At 28.4% G+C, this 16,671-nt stretch overlaps 1 protein-coding gene across 9 annotated transcripts in view; it reads right to left on the bottom strand.

Annotated features, from left to right (window-relative positions):
- LOC143233903 (integrin alpha-8-like) overlaps positions 1–15,879 on the bottom strand; it is a 44,678-nt gene extending 28,799 nt beyond the window's left edge. For 2 of the 9 annotated variants that reach the window (XR_013018383.1, XM_076470772.1), the window contains exons 1-6: positions 14,423–14,632; positions 13,734–13,782; positions 12,028–12,126; positions 11,572–11,663; positions 9,585–9,659; positions 7,303–7,408 (exon numbers count right to left, since the gene is read on the bottom strand). Coding sequence is in view for 8 of the 9 variants with exons in the window: in XM_076470772.1 (XP_076326887.1) it covers positions 7,303–7,408; positions 9,585–9,659; positions 11,572–11,663; positions 12,028–12,126; positions 13,734–13,782; positions 14,423–14,449 (448 nt within the window). In the remaining variant the exon portion in view is untranslated. Of the gene's footprint in view, positions 1–7,302; positions 7,409–9,584; positions 9,660–11,571; positions 11,664–12,027; positions 12,127–13,733; positions 13,783–14,422; positions 14,633–14,822; positions 15,350–15,692 lie in introns of those variants that run through there. The other 7 variants (XM_076470767.1, XM_076470769.1, XM_076470771.1 and 4 more) reach the window with 6 other exon arrangements.
- Positions 15,880–16,671: the final 792 nt, after the last annotated feature.

The following is a 16,671-nucleotide window of genomic DNA, read 5'->3' as shown; positions in this document are numbered from 1 at the left end:
TTAAAATACATTCTACAAACACCAAAATGTTTGACCAAATTCTCTGTAAAAAAACACAGGACAAGGAAATAGAAGACATTGGCTCCAAATTTATTAAAAACCACACAGCAGAGATCAGAATAACTATATCTGAACTTCAAGAATCTAAATGAGACTCTGAAAAATAAGTAAGCATGAGTCATGTATAAATCCTCCTGAGAAGAAAAAACATATGATCAAAATGTCCCTCAAAATCACCAGATACCTCAGGTACAAAGGAAAGTATCTACAAAAAAACAAGCATGGATGACTGGAAGATTATTCAAGTGCCCATGACAAGTTTCTTGAACAAAGTTTCCAAAAGATCTCTATATTCATCCCCTGGTATAAACATTGGAGAGAGGGATTCTTAAATAAAATCAATGATGTGAGGTCACACACAATAAGGATTTTATTCATGTAAAGGAAAAACAAAATTCCATGATTTAAACAGAAAAACAAACAAACAAATTCATGACAAAACAGTAGAGAAAAAAATAATGAAGAAACCATCCACTAATCACTGTGGAAATCAGTTAAGTTTTTCTTAAAAACACATGAGAAGAAATTTTTTTAAGTTATGATTATTAAAGAAATGAGCGATTTTGAAGCTGATATGTAATAAGGAAAATTGTAATGCACAAAAACATACAAATTTAGTCTGCTGAATGATAAATAGAATCTCCTATAAAATAAAAGATTGTTCATGAATAAGTAACCATAAAAGGGCACAAGATTAGCTATTGTTTGAAAGTATTTTAAACAAAGTTTACACAGGTTAAGATAAAAGAGAAAAGACAGATACTTAAAGAGTTGGACTTACAGTTTCTATTATTAAAATAGAATAATAAATGAACACTTCAAAAATTAAATATCAAGTAATTAAAGGTGATTAGTTTAAAGGTTTAAAATTAGGTGTGTTCACTTTAATAAAATAAAAGTAGAAGTACACTCTCTTTAGTTTAGGTAAAAAATTTTCTTGTTAGAATAGAAGGTATCATTCATGTTTAGATATGAAAGAATATTGTTTTCTATTATATTAGATATAAATGTTCCATTTATTAATAAGTTAAATCTTCATTTCCTTTAGTTAAGTACAAAAGTACAATATTAAGTAAAAACAAGACAACTGTATGCTTCATAAATCCATTATTTATTTATGACCATGGTTTCACCAGTAGAACATTATTAGACTGAAATGTTTTGAAACAGGTTTGTGTGTGTTTAAACAAAGAACCAGTAGTGACCTTTACATCCACCTAGAGATAAACAGAGTAAGAAGTGGAGAGAAGCTTAAGTTGTTTGGTCTTTTAAAAGATTTTCTGGATTTCTTTTTAAACTTCAATTTATTTCTAAAATTTTCAGGCTATCTATTTCTTTACCTTTTTTACAGATATGTAAAAATTTTCAGTTTTTTTACCAAGTTGATGTTTAGTTTCATTAAGATGGAATGTAAAGATTGAATCCATTTTCCTCAATTTCCAGTTTTAATTTTCATTTCTATGGAACATCTTGTTTGACCTATGAATATGCTATTTGCAGTCTTGACCATTTTAACTGGTAAACACCACAGTTTTTGTACTTTTTTCCAAAGTTATTTTCACAGTAGAAGGCTGTAGGTTATGCTGTTCAGTGCATTAAATATTTTATGAGAAGGTTTTTCCAACGTAGCTTATCTTAAACTATATGTTCTGTTTCTGTATCATTCGATACAATATATGAGTTTATTGACTTAAAATTTTTGCTTTCAACCTTTTAAACAATGAGTTAACTAACTCTGTCTTATAATAACTGCTGACAGCAATTTGTTTTGCCATTTTTGATTCAGTCTCATAAGTGACAAGTTTGTGAGGTACTGGATATCTTAAAAAAGTTATGTATGATGGTGTCACTATAAATTGGTTTTCTGAAGAGTTTGAAGGAATTTATGCTGTTTTTTATCTCAAAGTTAAAATCTAAAAAAATAATTTTTCTGTTTCCACAAAATTCCATAGTAAATTTAATAAATTTGTATTTTTAATTTAGAAGGATTACAAAATTGTTGAGTTGATGTTTGGATCCTGTCCAAAGACAAACCAAATTACCAATATTTAACTTTTTTTTGCATTATTTTTATCATTAAACAATTTATTCTCTAAATTTTCCACAAAAAACTTCTGCAAGCAAAGGAGAGAGGAAAAAATTCCTTAGCTAATACATTGTTGTATTTATATATTTGGTCATTAAATTTGAAGTAGTTCTGATCTAAGCAAGTGTTTTTTTTTATTGTTTCTAATTCCTAAGTTTGTATAGTGTTTACTTTTCTTTATTCATTACATCACTTAAATACGTTTTACATTCATTAACAAACATACTGGTGAAAACACTAGGAACATCAAAGGAAACAATTGTGGCATTATTTGGTATCCTTTCATATTTTATTTTTTCTACAAGCTCCAGAGAATTTTTATGCAAAACTTAGGTTTAAAACCAGATATATATTTGAAAATACTTTATGCTTAGTGTGCCAGTTTGCAAGAAGGAGCATTAGTATAAAAAACAACAGGTCTGATAGGGATAGTTGTTTTGTATATTATATCAAATTTTTTATAGGGAAACCAGTCTCTTTAAATGCTCAAATTCATACCATCTAATCTACATGAATTTTTATTAATCAATAAACAAAATAAATGACTTAATTTTCGTTTTCTTTGCAAAGCTTCCTTATATGCCTCGTGTGTATTGGCAAAACCATAAAACTATAAAAAAAGAAGCTATCTGTTTTAATGTACCTGTGCAAGAGCTGTCACAATCAATGCATAATGTTTTCCACCCATTTTAATTTATCCAAACAACAGTCACATCTATCAAAAATAAATAATCACATTCTTTAGAAAAGTACAGCCTAAAAATGAGCTACTTGAAAGTCTTTATATTAAAACAATATAATTCATTAATCAATAATGTTCCAGATCATAAATTAAACACCATACATTGTACATAGTAATGACATATGTTATGTCTCCTATTTCATGGAAATGTCAAAATTAAAAAAGCTGCTAAAAGTATAAAGAAACTTTTTAACTATATAACTATATGTTATAAGTAGTACTTAATTTGACCATTTTTTCTATATAGTTAAATGTATTATTTACCTAATGATAAGTCATCATGGTTAAATGTATTATTTACCTAATGATAAGTCATCACTAAATTTATTAAAGTTATTTATTATTTCCTAGTTTGTAAGATCAATAAAGTTTGAAATTTTATCTGTAAAGCCACTTAATAAGTATCAGCTTCTTACTTGACTGTATTGGGGTTTGAGTCCTGATGCTGGACAACCATTATAAATATATACAGCCCCATGATCATTTTCATATGGTGCACTAATAGCAACATCTGGAAGCATTATGCAATTATATTCTTTCAAAAAGATAAATGCTTAAGATCACATTTTAAAACACAAGTTAATTGCTTACTATAAAGAATTTTCTGTTTTTTTCATAACACATATTTTGTCCTGTATAAAGGTTTGGAACTTCCAAATAAAATAATTATGATAAGTTCTGTCATAAAATTCCATTCAAACTGACGATATGATTAGAATGCTCAAATTAATTGTAATATACTTAGCTAATAAAGTTTTTTTGCTTCACATAGAACTCATTCCCAAAGAATATTGAGGCTTCTGATAATTACATAGCCAGGTTAATGAAAGAAATGTTTAGTTTAAAAGAATCATTGATGCAATAACATTTTTGAATCACCCAACTAAAACACAGTGGTTATTTTCAAATTTTTTGTAAGTTCAGATTCTTTATAGTAAGTGTCTGTGACTTGTTAGTGATAAATTTGAACAATAAACAAACAGTATACAATCAGCTTGTTTCAAAATAATATATTCAAACAAGTCAAATGTATACAAATTCTTTACACTATAGGACATCACAGTTGTACCTAAAACTTTATATAACTCTCTTTTTTTGTCAACAGTCTTCACAAGCTGGTTCAATTACTTTAGAACCCAACTGGCAAAATAAATTATTTTTCTCTTCTCTGTTTCTTATGTACATTTTGCAGTAGATTCACTTACATCACCCTGTGGATTACTACAATTCCATCCAGAACATAACAAAGTTCCCACAGACACATTCAAATACTTTATCACTGTGAAACTGACTTTAAATATTGACCATGATAGTTAAATTAACAATCATGCTGTCTAACTTCACTTTCACTAACTTAAGAGTTTCTGATGTAGCTTTGCTTGCACTTACTTGGTCTTCTCTGTTTCTATTTATATATGTATATTGCCCAACTGAGGTCTACAACTTTCTACAAACTACAAGATGCTATGATGTGACAATAACAAAAAATAGAGAAGGTTCAAGTAATGTGATGTCAATTTACAACAACTGAACTATAAACCAAGTTATGTAATGAAATTTGTCATAACTACTGCTTTTAAAATAATTACTTTTTAACAGTCTTTTTACAAAAACTAAATATCATTAAATATTAAATCACTAAATAAACTAAATTACTACACTAACAATCTTGTAAACCCAGCAGTTGTACAGGTACAGGTATATCTACAAGTTATGGCTACACCTATGTGTAATGAAAATGTCCAGTAATGTGGTTCATTATGTATCATACTGAGTGAATAATGAGTTTAACAGAAAAAACTTGCATTAAATGAACCTGACAGTTGATCCTGGACTAGACACATCTAAAAGCAGCAGCTGTAAAGTGTATTGTAAGCAGGTACACACACACACATTGTTAATGTCTTTGTAATAAATAATGACTGCTTTCATTGTGTATTACATATTGTGTGCAGGCTTTTAAATTTTTAACTTAAAGTCAGCCAGCATAAATTTTAGCTTCCTTTTTTGATTTCTTGTTCAGACTAAAGCTAATTTTAAAACATTGGATAATAAGATTCTACTGATAAGATCATCCCATATGCTGATTTTATATGACGTTGCTGACCGTCTTACCCTGCAATCTAAGAAGCCAATGGCTCTTCAACTACCAATATGACTTAAGAAAACACTGCCCTGCTCACTGTCAGGTATTTTCATTTGAGTACCATGTAATTTTCTGCTTCTTTTTTCCATTTATAGTTTTTAATCAATGACCATTTGATCAAATAAGATGAAATTCACGTCAATCAAAAAGTACACTTTTTCATGCATAAGAGTCGTTGTCAAAGATATATTTTCTTCTCTTTAGTTAATAATACATTATTCCTCATTTTTATAAGCATTGTGAACTGGAACTGAGCTATGTTGAAAGATTAATTTTATGTGTCATAAAATTAATGTCAGAAAGCATTTACTGTATATAATTTGTAATCTTTTCACTTATTCTTAACTAGTTTATCATATGCTTATAGCATCACTTATATTTCACCAGTGTTTAAAAGTTGTGTAATGTGTAGGAGGAAAGTGTGGTATGCAGATATATCATAAGTTTCTATCTTTGTTTATTAATATAGTATTATTTTAAATTTATCAATTATTCATGACTACATGCAATTTTCACATCACAAATGGTTAATAAAATCATGAAGCTGATATCATTCTAGCTGCTTTTGTTCCTCTATTGAGGTTACAACTGTTCTGCCCATGAAATCATGGCTGTAGTGTTTTACTTGCACATAAATGTAGACAACAGTGTACTAAAATAGTAGATCAAAGGGTGGTTTGAGGTTATGATCTCCCAAAAGCTTTTACTGAAAATGGCCACTCTGAGTAAATCCAATCTTAACTTATCTATGATGTAAGGAACATTACATTTAGACAGACTGGTAGATGTACTTCCTCAGGAAATTACAACAGAGATATTACAAGTAGATTAATTTAGCAGGATCCTCAAAAGTGTTCTGTTTCAAAAGTAAATAACAGCAAAATATTAAGAGTAACAAATACTTTTATTTCTTCCTTTTGAAATTCATATGTAATGTTGTGTTGTAGCCTTCAGTTCATAATTACTCTCATGACTCAAGGTATTCATGTTTTATTGATGGAATGACAGTACAAACTGTAATGTTAAGTAATGTAATTTATGTAATGTCATTTTGGTGTTTACTAACTGACTGACAGATAACACACTACTGAATAGTAGTGCAAACAGTTAAAATAGGTGATCCTTCCAAGATCAATATATGTGACCAATTTAATCAAAGTTTTGTTTCTAACCACTCAAATAGAACCTGGATTCCCAGGTACTTTCACTGAGGGTATTCAGTTTCAGATATTCTACCCATATCAACTTCTGACATACGTATATATTGTTTTAAACAATATTGTGAAATCAAAAAGATATAAAGAAAAGTACACTATATATTTATTTAAAGTTCACAGAAAACATCATGATTCAGTACTAGAATTATTTCAAAAGAAAATGCAGAAAACAGTAGTTTTAGAAGCAATTACTAAAAGGCTAAATGACTTCAAGCAAACACTCAAACTCATTCAAGTTCTGTCTCTCTGCATATCCTACATTGCTAGTACTATTTTTACACAATTTATATTGTGGCCACCCTGTTATTTTAAAGCAACTGACTGGAATATAATGATGAATTATAAAATAGCCTATTAAATATCAAATGATTAATTACTTCAAAAATATTACAGCAACATATTTGCTTCCATTCATTAACAGTTCTATAGCCTAATCAAACCAGTTGTATCACTGTAGGTGAGCATCTGATGAAGCTGTCATGGCAAAATATTTGTCATTTTAATAAAACGATATAACGTCCTGGAAAAGAACATATAGTTTGGTATAAAACTGTAACAAGTGTTTTCTAAATGTTTCAAATGTTGAGACAAATATCATGATATAGAAAGAAAAACAGTTACCTTCATTTACTAGTTTGTTGATAGAACACAGGAAAGCTCAAAATAAATAAATATAAAAATAAATTTAACATTTTAAAACAACATAGTAAAAACCAAAAGTATATAAAATCTTCACTTTAATAAATATTTTCAAGAAAATCCAGTGTTACATACACAAACACTCTGGGAGAAACATGGCAACTTCCACATAATTCCACATTAAGGAAGTAAGTACTCCAGAAAAAAAACTCCATTCTTAAAATAATGTACTTTGGTTACCTATGGATATCAAAACACATAATAAATAAAATTACTTGAATAAAGGAAAAACATTTTGTGCTCAGGTATTCACAACAACAAAGTATATTTAGGCATTTATACTTGCAACCAGTTTTTAAAACAATATCCTGGATATTCCAATGTTACATACTAGCTTACAGATTTCACTTACCTTCATATCCATCTTGATCTAAGTCACCCATCCTCGCTATAGCTGAGCCAAACCGAGAATTAACTGCCTTTGATCCCATCAGCTTCACTGGTGAAGGCTGAAGACCCTATATATTTTATAATTATTAAAGCTAGGATTTAATGATATTTTATATGACATCTGCAACATAAATAAGGTCTACAGATCCAACACCACAGAATTAATAGCCTTATCTTCCTGTAAGTGCATTTTTTAAAAATATGATACATCAAAGTATGATACACATTAAGTACAAACTTTTTTTTCTAAACAATTCTGTGTTGGAGTCCTACATTATCAAAGAACATCATCAACAGTCCTTATCAGTATTAAACCTGAAAAGCTGGATATTTTGTAACTAAAATATTTTGCTAGCTTTAATAAATACAGAGTTATTACATTAAAAGCAAAGCAACTTATAGTTAACAGTTAAAGTCATAATTATCTAACCTTTTTTATAATGTATACAAATAATGAAAATGACCTGTTCTGAAAGATTCATGACAACAAAAATAAATATACATTAACAAACTCTTTACATGACATGAAACCAATAATCTGATGTGCTGGTTAAATGTTACAGAGATCATGTTTGTGTAAAATATTCTTACCTACTATTCAAATGCACACATTAGATGAACACCATTGTCTAACGAGAAAATATTAAATAAAATAATTTTCTTTATTTACCTTATAATATAGTCAATAAAAACAAAATATATTTCACATTATTCTAATTCAACTACTCTTAAAAGTCAATTTTCTTACTACATCATCTGTGGAACTGATAAAAATTATTAGTCCATTGATCTTTATAAGTAATGTTTAATGAGTTTATTAAATAAAATAATTAATTTAAAATAACATCAACTTTTAAAATAGGTAGGGCTTATTTTAATAATTACTGTATTTCTACTTGTAGTATTGAACCATCATCATTAGGTTAGAGTTACTTTATTTTTAAATTTTTTATAACAAGAACCCTAGAATACAGAACACACCAATATAAGGTCAACAAACCAACCAAGTATAAAACAACATACACTGAAAAAATATATAACCACCATGTTACAATTTTAGCTATTTCACAGAAATTCTACATTTCTCACATGAGAATGTGAATATAGCAAAACTTTCCAAACAAAACAAAATCTTACAGCTCCATCACTAAGGTAAAGGTAAACTCTACCTTCATAGCCAGCACCTATTAAAAAAAACAAAGGTGCACCCACTAGTAAGTCTGAATGTGAGTCATTGTTTACATTGACTGCTAAAACTGTAAATCCAAAGTATCCACCCATCTGTAAAAATTGTAAGTAACAGTTCTGTACAATAATTCAAGACTGTAAGAACAACAAATTCTTGAAAAGATATTAAAAATTTCCTAAACATTCTATATTCCAGTATAAAATAGTGCAAAAGTAATCTTAAATATTTTTTTATATAAAATACACTGGAATAACACAGCTTCTACTCATAACATTATGAAAAATTTGGCACATGTGATTTAGAAAATATTTGAATCAAATTCTTGCAATGTAAACTTCTGTAATATTTGTTACATTAAAAATTATTTCCACATTGACAAATAATGCAACCAACAGTATGAATACAGCTTTAATACTTTCTTCTCTAAAATTATTTTACAAACAAGAAAGAAAATGAAAGTGAATATTAGACATTATACAAAATAATTGCTTGAACTTACTTATCGTCAGTTATCAAGCCTGTCTTGTTATACCATAGCTGAATCATTAAATTATATATCTCAAGAGAGACATACTTATGATGTGTATCTTTATTCCTTAATTTTTATTTTAAAGTTTACTTGTCAGTTTATTTTTAATTCACATCATGCTGAAATATAGTTACTAATGTTATTATTCTTAGTTCTAACAAAATTATTTTATATACAGTTTATTTTTATAATAATAATATTAGGTTCAGATCCATCATTTGTAACTATTAGATATTTTACTACCCATATTATAGTAAGTATTTACAGTGTTATTACACTTGAAAAACTATTTCACTATATGCTTTAAAATAACTTCATTGAAATTTGTTTATGAAACTAGCAATTTGTTTATAAGACAACTATTTCTTAAATGTAATGATTTGTGATATATGTTTGACAAGTTAATGTCATTGTGCAGCAGGTCAAAGAATAAATTTTAAATTAATTTTTATTAATTATTTTCAGGATATGTTTAAAGCTATTCTCTAACTTTCTTGAATTAACCACTCAGTTTTTAACTACTCACTTGTTTCCCTTCCAGTTTAGCTTGTATTGTGAAAGCTTTGGAAAATAAAAAATCATGTCCATCAATGATATAAACCTAAAAATCATAAAATAAGTTACATTTTAAAAATCAATCATTTGATTATACAAGTATAAATTGTATTTGTTTTCAAGGATAAGTGAGCAACTGTTTTTTTATTTATTTATGTTAACATTTTAATACAATGCCTCAAGTGTTTTCTTTAATTTAAATCATATTAAACAAAAACTGGAAGAAAAGTAATACATTAAAATATTGAAGAAAGATAAACTTCACAATTTAAATTATTGATATCATATATAAATGTAATACAGAAACCATGAGTTTTGTTTATCTCTGCAAAACCTACTTTTTTATAATCTATTTTATGCTTTTGTGTTTTTAAAGTTGGAAGAAGCTAACATTATTTTCTACTATACTTGCTGCAGATGGTAATAAACATTTTTAGATACAAGATATTTTTTACCAGAGTTCTCATATTTGCTCCTATTTTTTATATAGAACTTTAATTTGATAAACAGCATATCTCCACTTCCATGTTGTTCTACAGCATTTCATAGTAACCATTCATACTAAGTTACATTTTACCACTCATATATAGATTTATTCATCTGCCCTACATGTGCAGTGTTTTCTATTTTCTGTACTATATTTTATACTAATTATATTTCACTGATTTCAGTGTAGTTTATGCTCTATATTTAATTGAGTGTTTTACATGTGTTTTTAATTCAGGCTTAGCTACTTGATTTTCATGCCCTATTTTCATGGAATTAGGAGATTAAATTTCAATTTATTTCTTATTAATTACCAGTACATACAGGATTATATACCTAGTCATAGTTTATACAATATTTCTATATCTTACAGACTGCAAGTCCAAAATTAAGTTTTTTCAGCTCTTGTGTTTTATGTGTTCAAAGATAAGAAGCAATGGTACAGGATTGCCTTAGCTATTTATAGCAGTATAGGAAACTCATATCCAGGATGGAGTGGTTTGACTCCATCATTAAGAAAATACTTCTCTGAAGGGCCAGTACCTATAACCAGAGGAAATGTGAAGGATATAATATTTCATTATAATAGAAAAACCTGCTTTGGAATTGCATTTACATACTTGTAGAAGCAACATACTGAAATACTGTCCAAATTAGGCATGTTCCGAGGGAGTACCTACTTGTGCCCTAACCTCTGTATTGAACTGTTCACATAGGTTTGATAATCATTTTCATACAAGTATGTAAATAACCATTATGTGGGCTGGATTTCCAACTTATTATCCCAATGAGGAATGGAGTAAGGGGTGACAAGTGTGCCCAAAGCCCCACTGGATTGATCCCCCCCTCTCAAACTAAGAAAATTAATTTGGAAAATTAATTGAAAACTTCTTGTTTCTTTAAGACACAAATCTTTGAAACATTTTGCTATGACAACAACATCTGTATTTATTTTGTATAAATCTATTAATTTGTAACTCTCATTAACATGTTCTTACAGCTCTTATCCCTTCATAAATATTTATTTACCCAGTTTACAAAAACATTCGTTGTATTTACTTCACATTTGCTATAAATATCATAAATAATATTTTATATATTACTTACCTATTGCTTAAACTGCAATTAACAAATAGTACTGAACTGTATTTTACTTATTTATGAAGTTCTGATGATCAGTCCAACAAAACTTGTGTGCTTGAAATGTTTTTTTTTTTTCAAATATTCAATTACAAAACATTTAATGTAACATGTGATCCAGGCTTGTAAACAGTGCATAAACAAGTTACATAAAATGTTTTCAATCTTCTAAGAGTTTAATAACCAAATAAATTTGGTGCATACAAATTTCACTGAGGTCTTGTGTCACAAACCCACCAATGCAATGATGAACAAAGATATTTAACAAGCTTTATACAGTGTTCCAATACTGATTTTATTTATTAGTAAAAATATTACGAATAACAACTTGCCATTCCATTAGCCTTGGCATCTCTTGGAGCTCCCAAGACCACTGATTCTGTACTTTTAGGACCAAAGAAGTGCCCTGTAGTTACTGAATAGCCTAAATTAAGATATCCATGTTAGTGATACCTTTAAATATTAATATTTCCACTTGTTTATAATTTTTGTTGATATAGTTTTTCTATTTTTGTCACATCTTATTCTTTAACATTTTATTTTTGAAGGTTTTAAAATACATTTTGAGAAAACGATTTTTTATCAGAAGCTTCATTGTTAGTTTGCAAGTCTTCCTTCACATATAACTTTTGGACACATCAGTAATATTGAAAAAATATTTCAACAGTATATCTTTCTTTATAGTGAATAAGTATTCATTCTCTATATATGCATTAAAAAAACTTAATTTTTACTTTCAAACTTGTTATAAAATAATTTTCTAAATCCAGACACTTATCAAGACCTACCTATGTATGGATAATGGCGATACTTAAATGGAGGGTTGGGTATTGCAGGTTCACTTAGGTCATGGGGTCCTCCATTAACTAGATATCCTAAACCTGTACCTAAAAAAGAACAACAATGACAATTTTTACTTTGGGCATAATTTTAGATAAAAGAATATTACTCAGTATTTTAAAAAAATCAGTTTTCCAATATTTAAAAATTACAAAACAGTGGTATAGAAATCTTTCTGTGTAAAACATTTTACAGACTATGATTACAAAGAATGTTTACAGTATTTGTGCATGAGGCTTTCATAATGGAAGTTTTTTAAATAAATTTGCATTTAAACATAATTAAAACTAATACAAGATATCAAACCACACCATGCAAAAACTAACTACTGAGGTGGCCAAAAGTTATCTATTGATACTTTGAAGTTCTTGAACTTGAAATATTGCCATAATTATTTGCAAGTGAACACATTTTTCCAGTATCTGAGCAGAGCTTGTGCATAAATTTTAGAATTAGATGAATCTATATATAATTAAATTTTCAAAAGAATACCAGAATCATTTCTTTAACATCCTACATTTAGTTCAACCTATATGGATTTACAATAAAAACAAAAGTGCTCAATAACAGTTAAATTATAGATCATACTTCATCAGCATCTGTGTTAAATACTAGAATATCAAACTATATTCAAAAGTTAATATAGCTTATTTAAATAAAAAATTTAAGACTAATATAATAATGTGTGAAAAATTACAACAAATAAAATTATTTAGACAACATAACAAAATCTTGAAACCTTTAAAAATCAACTTCTTGTATTTTAAAAATTACTCAAGAGAATTAACTGCTATTTAGATTTATAAAGTTAAAAAAATTCATACTTAACAGATACTTTAAAAACTTTCAATGTTAATAAATAACTGAATCTACATGGTGCACAAAAATTAAATTTCCTACACTAAACTTTAATAATTAACTAACCTACTAAGGAAATACAAACATGCAGTTTACAACATCTCATCTCAAACAGTTTTTACTGATATTTCAACACACTTATACATATGCACCATCAGTGGCTTTGATCAATACTTGATTTCAGTCCACATTTGCTGTAATATTACTGCTGTTCCAGTGGCAAAGGTGTCCATTATCTTGGTCTTTAGCTCCTTGATATTTGCACACAAAAAAAAAACACATTGAGACATTTGCTGTGTCCACTGAAGGTAATCAAAACCATGATTATTAGCACTGTATATTCAGACTTACTTGCTGTCCCAGTGGGGGGTTCTATAGGTGTGCAAAGCATGATATCTTTAACACACCCCCATACTTTTCTTTATGTATACAGTGTAATTACACTGCACCACTTGATCTCTGCAAGCCAAATGATGCATTGAGCCTGTTCTTGCATGGTTACCATTTAACAGGATAACATTACTCACTGAAGTGAAAAGCAAACACTATACTACAAACTGTTTGAGTTGGGCTACTACACATTGAAAATTGCACGATTGTATTTCCTTAGTTATTAAATTTTAAGATAGAAAACATAATTTTGGACCATCTTGTATTTGTACAACTGATTAACATGTTTCACAATGACATCTAATTACTAGACACTCTTCTTCTCAGAAATGGAGATTCATCAGAATGTCTTATCTGTTACATGTATATTTATTGATATATCTATACTTTATATCTCTTTTATCACCTGTCCATTCACAGAATCCAGGGGCACCAATCACTACGTATTTTTCATCCTAAAAAATTAGAATACTGTTTATTAAACCTGAAAATAGAGCATGCTTTAAAAATAATGTAAAAAGGGGATAAAAAGAGAAAGCAAACATGAAACAAGAGAAAGAACTGTTAGTGTAATAAAATGTGTTTTGAGAATTCATTACAGAATACATGTTGCTTTCAAAAAAGTATTAAGTATGAAAAATAAACTATTGATACTACATTGGTTCTTTTAAAATATACACAGGTATTACAATGTGTTTTTACTAGTGTTACTAAGTCTGTTGTTCATTACTAAGATTATACTAAACTAACTGTAAAATATCACACTTGAACTACAAAACTGCATCTATGGTAATTATCTTTTTAAATAAACACTTCACTACACACGTCACCCAGTCACAAAAAAGTTGCAATATTATTACTAGTTTAACAAAATCAATTAACAAAAAATTTAAAATCTGCATAAAAGTTACTCATTTTGTATGTTAAGGACACATAATTAAAGATAAATCTGATGTATGTCAAGACAAATAGAACAAATTAAGAAACTGCAACTCAAGATTCATTGCAAAAATTTAACAATTACATAATAATGTATATGATTTAATTCAGCATTATATACTGAAATCATACTGTATAGTTTGTCAAATTACTAACTTTATGTACAAATATCACAGTTCCCATGGAATTTCTGGCCAGTTTATATTAATAACACTTCATGCCAATATGGTGTGTGAACAGGAAAAGTACTATTTTATTTGCGTCTACCTGTTGACATGGTAGGTTGCACATAAGCAGCAGCTAAGCTCTGATTAAAACATCTGAAGTGATTACAATGACAAAGTGTTTAAAGATAAAAACATAAGCATAATAACTTACAAGAAAAATACTTTCTCTTATCTGTAACGTACATTTTAATAACGTAGCAATTTTTTATAGATAAAATATACTACATCATAACAAAGTTTGCAAAGTCTCTAAACAAATTATAAATTAAGCTCTAAAGTTGTCCTCATTAAATTATATAAATTTTAAAATATATATTTGTATCAGTAACTGTAGAAGATTTATCCCCATTGTCACCCCATCGAGTACGTTCCTTCTCCGGTAATTCTCTACAATGTACATCATCGCTCAGCAACAAAACTATCACCTGATTGTTCTTAGGCTACCTATGGTGTTTATGTCTAATGTTCAGTATTGACGTTGATTTGTTATAAAGGTTTTTTTTTTTCTTTTGTGATAATTTCGATGATATAACAGCAAAACAGTTTAACTCGAAAGTTTTATGGCACTGAGTTGTAGCCATAAGAAAAATGAAATTTACCAAGTAGTTTCAACCAAACATACATTACGTTTAAGTATTGGCCTAATATTAAATTAAACTACAAATAAACCTACAATTACTAACGTTATAAAGTCAGTGTTTAAAAAGTTTTAAGTGGGAATAAATGTAAATTAATATATAAAGGAAAATAAAAATTTATAACAATCAAATATTTTTTATCCTCTGTACAGTTGAAACAGTTAAAATTTGTCACGATATCTGCTCCGCGTTTTCTACTTTCTGACCCTCAATACAGTGAAAAAGGCTCAAGTGCTATTTAAGTTTTTCTCTTTCAGAGAGCACGTTACTTTTGATCCCATTAACTTTTTTTTTCTGTGTAATTTTTACCACAAATTTTGTGATTAAAGAACACTTCAAGGCTAATGAAATAAGTGAAGAGTAGTTTATTTTGGAGATAGAGACAAATTCTAAAATTTTCTTTAATCACTCAGTGATGGTTTTCCACCATTTTTGACGGTATTTTGTACATATATTAAACACTGGTAACAAAAGGTGGATATTTAAAATAAAAAAACATAAACTATACAGATAGTTTGATAAAAATATTTGAAATGGTTTGTATGACGTAAATTAGTTTACCTTTTCCAGTTTCTTGTTGACTTGTTTTTTAATAGCTAAAGTGAACTTTGTATCTGTTTATGCAAATATGTGTTCTATGAAGATCCAAGCAAACCAGTTTAGTTTTGCCTATATCTTAGATGGACAGCATATACTTAGTATTGAATAACTAAATACATACATCAGATATATTAGACATTCCTAACAAAATTTTTATATTACAGAGAAGAATACGTGTAGAAATAAAACGATATACTGCTCCATCTGTTCATTGGTTCTTTGCGAGTGCAAAGTATGAGTTTCGAATAAAAAAACAATGTATATAAGTGCTTAGCACCGTCCACATTTATATTTTATATGTTCATGCATGTTTAGAAGATAAGATTACTACCTGTGAGAAGGTACTAGAGATTCCAAACTGACCATAACTGTAGTAGTTCACTTCAGTATTTTGGATATACTCAAATCTCTTTGCTACGGAGAACCAGAGATATATATTTCAATTCCTCTATGTATACACGTCTAGTTTCAAAATTAGCAGTACAAGTATTTGTCAACTTGAGAGAAATTAAAGTAGAAATATATCATAAATATATTTTAACTATACAAAAACTTTTATCTGCATCATCAATTACACTGGGGAACACTTTTTCAGTAACTTTGAGTTGCATTGGATATTTAACTGATTCTGAAGGAGTTTTAGGCGCTGATTTCAAATCTGCAATTAGTTTTTCTCTACAAGCTTTAGTTTGTATGCAATTTGAGGTTAACGAAATTGTGCAAATGTGAACTTGCGTAAACCATGTATAAGCATTTTCACGTACATATATATAGATAGCTTCTAATATTTTGATCATTCTTCTTTTGTTTCAGATCAAACATGGCTTCCAAAAATAGATATCATTGCAGAAACAAGCCTGATGCCTTCTGCTACATATGTGGATGCTACACACTCAATCGTCAGAGACGTAACATATCCTCGTTCGTCAAGCGTGCCTAC

The sequence above is a fragment of the Tachypleus tridentatus genome, chromosome 12 (genome assembly GCF_004210375.1).
Source record: "Tachypleus tridentatus isolate NWPU-2018 chromosome 12, ASM421037v1, whole genome shotgun sequence".
In the NCBI taxonomy this organism is placed as follows: Eukaryota; Metazoa; Arthropoda; class Merostomata; order Xiphosura; family Limulidae; genus Tachypleus; species Tachypleus tridentatus.
This window is presented reverse-complemented; position numbering and strand designations above follow the sequence as displayed.